Source organism: Xyrauchen texanus, chromosome 39 (assembly GCF_025860055.1).
Source record: "Xyrauchen texanus isolate HMW12.3.18 chromosome 39, RBS_HiC_50CHRs, whole genome shotgun sequence".
In the NCBI taxonomy this organism is placed as follows: Eukaryota; Metazoa; Chordata; class Actinopteri; order Cypriniformes; family Catostomidae; genus Xyrauchen; species Xyrauchen texanus.
The window spans coordinates 21,241,334-21,250,416 of record NC_068314.1 but is presented as its reverse complement, the minus strand read 5'-3'; the positions used below and the strand labels follow the sequence as shown (position 1 = coordinate 21,250,416).

Genomic DNA, 9,083 nt, shown 5'->3' with positions numbered 1-9,083 from the left:
CATGTTTGTTTAAAGAGGATTATAATGACAAAAAAATAAATAAAATGAAAAAAATCTTGTTTTAAAGAATATATAAAAATAGATGTAAAACATTTTAGTGTGTCTTGATTTAATTCTTCCTACTATCTATGAGTTTTCAAATGTTACATTTGCCAGTATTTCTCCCTCACCAATAAAGAGAAACAATCGTAATGATTTATATAAGTATCAAAATCAGATAAATTATCCATTGCACATTCTTCTAAGAACTTAATAACATTTTCAATTAATTTGGTATTCATGTGTACAGTTTTGATTGTTTTCAACAAAGAAAAAAAGAAATTCTGTCCTAATTACAGTTGTCAATACAACATGAACACATTTTAGAGAACAATTTTAGAGTTTCAACAGAAATTAAGATGGAAAAAAGAAGTAACACTAAAGTTTCGACTGTAGGCATCCTGTGTACCAGAATACTGGCCATTCGCCGGGGGAGTGGTCGTTTCTCCGCTTCTAATCCTGCTCCCGTGAAAATGATCGAAAGACGGTCTGATGGCAAAATTATTGAACACTTATGACTAATTTTATCTATCCTAGCTAACATGATTTTCGTATGGGTCTTAACTTTAATGCTTCTCCTGGTCCTTGGAAAAACACTGCATCTTCACTGCTGGAAGATATAAATTGCACTGAACTGTAATATTGATTCCCTTTTCTCCATTAAAGTGACAAGAATTTGAATTTCCCCCAAAATAATAATAAAAAATGAGCAATACATAGTAATACATTTACATTACATTCATGCATTTTGCTGATGCTTTTATCCAAAGGAACTTACAGTGCATTAAAGGCGTAAACATTTTGAAAATCTGTGTGTTCCCTGGGAATTGAACCTATGACTTTATCAATGCTAGAGCCATGCTCTACCAGTTGAGCTACAGGAACTATAACTTTAACACTCTCCTGAATTTTTTTTTCATGATCTCCTTGTCTCTCTCTTTCTCTCCACAGCCTCACCACACCCCAATCTTGCTGGGAAGCCGTGTTTAAAACTGAAGGTGTACGTCAAGCCTACAAGTGAGTGGCCACACTCTGTTTATTTTTATTATATTGATTTATTTATTTTATGTACCAGACCTGGTAATATAGTACTTGCAAGACAGTGCCAGAAACTTCACATCCCAATCCTCTTGTCCAGCTTGATTTAACCCAGCAAGACCCAGGGAATGCTTGGAACACCTGTATTAACCTCAGTGATGGTTGAAAACATCGACTTTGCTTAATTTATGTTCAGGAACTTCATTCCCATTGCCCTGGACCTCCACTGATGACTAAGACAGCTTATTTTATGGGGCCAAAGGTTTTATGGGCCGATCATTCATGATACCAGAAACAGTAGAAAGATAGTGTTGCCCCTTCGGGGCTCTCGCTGTAGGAAGCTATTTATCTCACACGGGCCAGATAACAATCAAAAAACTTTGACCTGCAACTAATCAAGGCAAGCAGTTCCGGACGCTAAGATGCCTGCAGGGGGTTCTCACACACAAGCTACAGACACCAGTATACCCTGCAGTTAAACGGGGAAGCCTTGGTTTGTTTAACCCCTCTTAATAGGTAGGCACGGCAGTTACGAGTAACACTGTTTAAATCACTCTTGTCAGAAACGTCTAGTAAATGTGCTCACCAAGCCAGGCTTTAATAAACACTTTGTCTTTGTATTTATCCCATGCAGACCTGCTCAATGTTGAGGTGAGCTTAAACCTGGGAAACTGTCCAGAGTAAAATGCAGGTCTACCACAAGAGGTGGACAGGAAAGATATAGAGTGTCTTTTGAATTATTAAATGCACTCATGGTGTTTATCTTATGCTTGTCAAAAGTTTTAGAAGAATCAACAGTGTATTGTTAAAATCATACATTTTTTATCAGCTTTATTTCCAACTTATTCATTGAATCGTGTTGCTATTAAAACATGTTTACTAAATTAGTTTTACTTGCCTCTTTATTAGAATTGCGGCAGTTTCCTGGTTAATAAACACTAGGGGTGTGACAACAAAAAGTACTTTGTTGGAAATGTAATATTTTTTTAAATGTTAAAAAAATGCAGATTATCGGTTCATAAACACTTTTTGCAGTCCTCCTTCGAGTCCAGACTTTGGTGATGTAAATGAGTGCAGTCCGATGGGGCTCTAGTCAGCAAGTCCATGAGGGTGCATGAGTGATAAAAGTGTGCATTTGGGGCCGACTTCAAAACTTCAATTAGATAACGTCTTTTTCATACATTACATTTATCATATGCATGCAGTTTCTCAAATGATTATTAGAAAAGGCATTATAGATAGGGTAAAGAAACACACTTTGAACTAACTCTTTTTTATTTATTTTTATTAAATATTTCCAAGGAACACATTGACAATGTGTTCAATATTTTTATCAAGAACCTTTGAAAGGGGCCCTAGGTAGCTCAGCGAGTATTGACATTGACAACCACCCCTGGAGTCTCAAGTTCGAATCCAGGGCATGCTGACTGACTCTAACCAGGTCTCCTAAGCAACCAAATTGGCCCGGTTGCTAGGGAGGGTAGAGTCACATGGGGTAACCTCCTCATGGTCAAGATTAGTGGTTCTCGATCTTAATCGTGCAAGTGGTAATTTGTGCGTGGATCGCAGAGATTAGCATGAGCCTCCACATGCTGTGAGTCTCCATGGTGTCATGCACAGAGAGCCACATGATTAAATGTGCAGATTGAATGTCTCAGAAGCGGAGACAACTGAGACTTGTCCTCCGCCACCCGGATTGAGGTGAGTAACCGTGCCACCACGAGGACCTACTAAGTAGTGGGAACTGAGAAAAAAAAAAAAAGAACCTCTGAAAAACACATGCTGTATAACAACAACAAAAACCCATCATTTTAAATATTTAGAGAACAAATAAACATTATTTGGCACATGGGTGGTTACAGGCAGGTGCTTAGAACACAGTCATAGATTGCAAAAAAATCTTTATTAAAAGCACACAGCCACAATTCTTCAGGTATAAATATCACTGATAGACCGAATGTAGCTATAAATAAATAAATAAATTGATATGTACGAGCTACAGCTATGTGCATGGAAGTTTTCTCTCTCCTGTCTTGAAATATTTGAGACTCTAAATAATTCTAAAATCCTCTTTAATAAAACAATAACATAGGCTAGTGTTAGCTGTATAAGCTCAGTTCAATTAATACTTTTATTAATAAAAATATATAAATTTTTTAGTATGTTCAAAAAAGGAGTACATATTTACAAAAAATTAAAATATAAAAAAATAAGTTGATTAAAAGATCTAATGCAGTATCTTGTGATAATACATGCAGTATGAGAGATTTATAAACAATCTTAGTGGGCCAGTCATTTTTGACCAGATAGCACAAAACGAACACTACACATGGGTTCAAACTCCATAGAGCATTAACCTTCAAAACATCATCTGTTTTGCATCTCACATTTGCTTTTGATGACACTATTTGTTAGGCTAGGTTTAGGTTAGGGAGGTAGGTTTTGTTGATTTAAACCTTCCACAATACCTGTAACGAACCACATAATTTAATTTCACAAAAATGTTGCACAGTCACACAATTTCCATGAGTTCAATCTGCCTATTTCCCAGAGTCATGTTTTAGGAGTTGTGTACATTTTCAGAAGAAGCTTCAACTCAAGTGACAGCCCATTAGCATGATGTGTAATTGTTAGCAAACAGAAGTGATTTGTTCCAGAGAGCCGTTCAGACAATCACATGCAAATTGAAATAACGATCCTGCTCTCACTCTATCATTTATCTGTTTACAAGAACACTCAAGACTTCATGCATCTCCACAGAGATAATGTTCACTTTTTCTATTTAATTTCATAAGTATTTGAGAGACTCACACTCACAAGTTTAGTCGTGCTGTTCAGATGTTGAATGTGATCACATGATCACATGTGAAGTCGGCATGATTTTTCAGATCATTTCGGTACCCTAGGATCGGCAACTGTATGCTGAATCGCTGACATGCAGCATTCTTATCAGACATGTTTGCAGTGGTTTCAATGTGTTTACCATTCCACCTGGCACGATTGGCACCGCGTTGCATCAGCTGCATTGGAAACTAGGGTTCAAAGCCAGGCAGTAACCATGTTTGAATAATCAATGGCAAGCATGATTCAGAGGTTTCACTTTTCCCTCTAACTTTACTTTTTTACTTCACTAAAGGTAAGATTTGGGTTGGGTTGGGTTTGGTTTAGAATCTATAAATATATGTCCTGTAAAGCTGAAAACATCTTGCTTCACTATTAGCTTTCGGCGACCTCTACTGGACATAAATGGAGCTCACACATGACCATATGCCTTACAACACTTACCGCTTTGGCCACTGAGGGCAGTGTTTCGAAATTTCGGTCAACGTATACCGATATTGACAAAAGAAAATTTTATCTACTCTTTCCGATTTCACTGTGAGATCAGGCTGGTTGAAATTTATGAAGAAACCAGTGAGTAGATCTTTTCCTTTATTAGCCGTTGGACTTTTTAGCAAGTTGATGCAAATGCCTGGATGTTGTTTCATTGGGTTGTGGGCCTTGTGTCATTATTAAATATGTAAATGTGCATATCTAGAATGGTTAGTAACGAGAAGAACAGTAGATACCTGTCAGTGAAAATATTATTAAAAGATTATTATCCAGCACGACCCCATAATACTATTGTTCCTCTATAGGGGTAGAGTCCTGATCATGTTTTAGAGACAGGGGTTAATCCAAACCCCAGACAGCATTGTAATGCTTTATGGATCAAGGAAAGGGAACTGCTGGATCTGAGATTAAAAATTCAGTCCAATCAAAGGCAGGATGGGCAAAAGTACAAGGATGGGCCAGGGGCTACCAAAGTGAGACAAACAAATGAGGAGATTTACACAAAAGCTGAATCCCATTTAGCATTCTGTCCATACTACATCATGTTAAAGATCAGTATTAATGTGTCCAAAATCGAAGTAAAAAAAGCTTATACTGCTAGTATACTATTCTCATTGAACTTTGAAGTGTGCATTCATTTTTCTTGATTTTAAGCAAACTGCAAAAAAGCTAAAACATTATTAAAAAAGTGAAATCCACGTTATTTCCCAACTACCCTCATGCAAACATAACTTGTAACAATACGTGCAGCCTGTTCTCATGGAAATTATGCAGCCTGATCTCATGAAATTTACGTGAACATGACAAAATTTTTGTATAAGACATTTGGCTGCAGGTTTCCAGTGGTCCAGCTGGGGGAGCCTAAAGCAAGTAAAATGGTTTTGTATTCAGAGGATGTTTTAAGGTGCGTTTTAGATGGTTGCTTTTAAAACATACCTGACTAACGTAAAAATTTTGCCTGAACCTAACCAATAGTGTTTTTAAAAAATAACATGTTTAAAAAGGACATCCTTAACTTATCGATGCCTGACCTAACCATTAGTGTTCTAAAATGCAGAAGCAAAATGAAAAAGCACATTTTCAAAACCAACCACATCATTATGTGCCACTTCTATGACTCAGAAATATCACGTTTCAACTTAAATCATGGCTGTATTTGAACCGCAGTCCCCCGACTCTAAGTCGGATGCTCTATCAGGTGAGCTACTGCATAATCTAATCATGTTTGAATGTTTGTACATAATATGACAAATATGAATATGAAAGATCTATCTACGGCCCGGAGTTCTTGCTCTGTACACAGCGCCGTTGTTTTGTCACGCTGCTAACCTAAAGTGTAGAAACGGTGAGATGGGGCAACCATTGTCATGATGTCTCATGGTCTGGATGGACCGATTCATGGTCCGAACATGGACCACAGTCTGCTAATCGGTGACCGCTGCTCTAGATACTGTTGTGCGTGAAAATCCCAGGAGATCAGCTGTTACAGAAATACTCAAACCAGCCCGACTGGCACCAACAATCATGCCAAGTTTGAAATCACTGTGATCACATTTTTCCCCAATCTGATGGTTGATGTGAACTTTAGCAGAAGCTAATCACCCATATCTACAGGATTTTATACATTACACTGCTGCAACACACTTGGCTGATTAGATAATCGCATGAACAAGTAGGTGTACTGGTGTACCTAAAAAAGTGCTTGGTGAGTGTATGTCCCAATACTGACCAAGTCTACTGTCATTCTTCATACTCAAAATGGTGAATTCAGGCTAATCCTCTTTTTCCATTAAGACAACACAAAAAAAAAATCTCCTGAATTCACCCTAATTTTAGCACATACAGTGGTAGAAGTATGTGAATTGGGATCTAGCTAGATGTTTTGACAAACCTAAGTTGGTGCAGGAATACTACGGTGACACACTAGTGCACTAAGTAGTCAGGAGCAGATGGGAGAGGCAAAGGTGCAATGTGCAACATGCAACATTATTAATGTGTAATAGTCTCTATTTCTCTTCTTTCTCTTTCTCACTCTCCCAGATGACTCTCTGTATGAGTCTCCAGAGCCGTTCCTGACTGATGACTCCAGTGGGGGTGGTTGTGCATTAACACCCAGCCTGTGGCTCATGCTTCCTTTGCTTCTGCTTTTGTGTCCTTCATAGCATTATAATTAACTGACCATCCCACTGTCCAACCCAAACCATCCTACATCATGCCCCGCCCCATCAGTTCTGGAGTCCAGCCAATGCTCTTTACCTGCTCAATGCACTGCTGATACGGATTTGTCCTCACCCCATCCAGCCCTCCAGGATGTCCACTAACCAACCAATATTCCAAATGACAACATGCCCCGCATAGCCCAGATGTGGGCGTTCCTGCATAGGCATGCTTCCTTTACTGACAAAAGACAGAACAAATGAAGTGGCCAGCATATGTGAGATTGTTTTACCTTTCTGCAGACATCCCACCTTCAGCCGTCTATCAGGAGATTCAATCGACTGCCATGTGAATCCCACCATTTCTCTGTGTTAACCACCTACCTTAGCCTTCTTTGACATTTGAGCTCCGTTTTTCTTATTGTTAGACTGCAAAAGAGAGTGTGAGTGTCTATGCTTGTGTTCACATGTGTCTGTGCGTGGGTGCGCATATATGCTTATATTCGCATATAAACCGATGTACAGAGCAGTTACAGTCCCTTACAAAATTACTGAAAAAACTTGTTCCATTACTCATTGAGAGAAGGAGAACGTTATATCTGTGAATCTGCCAAAGACACTACTTAAACTTTTTTTAATAGGGGTAGTGGGGGGAAAACTGGCTTTGGTAAGAGATCATATGTAATCATGGAACATTACTGGATTTTGGAATCAAGGTTGGGAAGGTAATGTGACAGACAACAGTGTAGATTTTTCTATAATCTTTTTTGTCATACAAAACAAGAATGTTGAGTAGGTAGAAAAAAACAATAGCTTAAAATAGCCTTTTTTCACTGGTGCTCAATCCTAAATGAGTTTGTCTGTCTCAAAGTTACAGTGCCAAGTGGAAGATGGATGTCTGTGTCAATCAAGTGTTTGTGGTTTTCAGGTCTGCTTTCTAACTTTTGTCCCAACCTGTCTCGGTCTCTTGTTCTCTTTGTATCTGCCTCTCACTCTCTCTCTGTCATTTCTGAATGTGATGTTTTCTATGTGCTGCCCGTCATACATAGATATCCCACACTTGCACTTACTCCCTTTATCTGTGCTGAGGAGGACCACCGAAAGAGAGGCACCAGGACCCTGAGTGCCTGGTCACTGTGACATCACTGTGACATCACGGGCATCGGCGTAAAGACTGATGGACTGAGGCCTTGCACTGCAAATAGAATGCTACATAACAATAAAACAAAAACCAAGACTCCAGTTGAGGGATTAAAATCCACATAGCACTTCTGCTTTTGAGACAATTTCATGAAAAAAATTAAAGAGAGGGGAAACTAAAAAGATGTGGGATTATTTGTGCTTTGGAGTCATTTTGTGACTGTGCAAAATCATATGTCATGGACATTTCAAGACAAGCCGGTCTACAGGAACGGAAAAAATAACGTTTTTTAAAATGTTTGTTGGAACTTTTATATTTGAATTATTCCCGTGTTATTTTTAACTTTACTTTTCAAAAGAGCTGCAGAAATTATTCATATGTGATATGAAATTATATTGTAGACCCTTGAAATATTAGAGCAACGATGGTACCAGTTCTGCTGTTAAACGAGACTAGACAAGTCAGATGTTGCTGTTGTTGTTGTTGTTGTTGTTGTTTTCCTGCTTGTATCATGATACATTCTGGTACATGTAGTTTTATTTTACCCCCCCTCCCCCAAGTGTTACTATGAGATTCTTCTTATTTCTTAATCATGTGGATAAAACATATCTTGAGTTCCTTAAAATGTTCAGATGCTCTTGCAAAGGACAACTACGAGAAAGAAAAAAAATTAAATAAAGCTTTTTGTTTACAATGGAATCTTTTCTTTACAGGGAAGTGTGGGATTGTATTAATCTAGGAAAGATTTGTATTACTAGTATTAGTATTATTATTATAAAAGAAAACTAGAAGGAAAAACAAATAAATGCACTATAGGAATAAGTTCACCCAAAAAATTACAATTCTATCATCATTCTTGCATCATTCCAAAGCCACATGACTTACTAGACAAGACAGTTACATTGAATGGTGACTGAAAAATTCAAGTTTCCAAAAGGATACAAGAGCATCATAAAAGTATCCAAAATCTTGTCCATAAGACACTACAAGTCTTCTAAAGTCATACATAGGTTTGTGTGGAAAAAATGTAAGTTGTTTGTTGACTGGATCATTGAGTTGAGTGGAACTCAGGAACCGGATTAGTCTGATGTGTGTATGAGTCATTCAGACTGGTTTTGAGAACTGGACCAACCAATACATTGAAAAGATTTGTTAATACTTTTCAATAAGATTCCAATCATTAACATTACTTAATGCATTTGGCATTATGAACAAACAATTAACAATATATTTATTAAAGCACTTATTAATCTTTGTTAATGTAATGTTCAATATTAGTTCATGTTAGTTCATAGTGCATTTAACTAATGTTAACAAATACCACTTTTGATTTTAAAAATGTATGTATATGTTGAAATTAACATCAAATAAGATTA

General features: G+C 37.5%; 1 protein-coding gene across 1 annotated transcript in view; it reads left to right on the top strand.

Moving 5' to 3' along the window:
- The window catches only part of LOC127632849 (ephrin-A2-like), a 147,728-nt gene extending 139,364 nt beyond the window's left edge, over positions 1 to 8,364 (top strand). The window contains exons 3-4 of the mRNA XM_052111655.1: positions 991 to 1,056; positions 6,451 to 8,364. Of these exons, the coding sequence (XP_051967615.1) occupies positions 991 to 1,056; positions 6,451 to 6,572 (188 nt within the window). The 3' untranslated portion in view covers positions 6,573 to 8,364. The remainder of the gene's footprint in view (positions 1 to 990; positions 1,057 to 6,450) is intronic.
- The last annotated feature ends 719 nt before the right edge of the window (positions 8,365 to 9,083 follow it).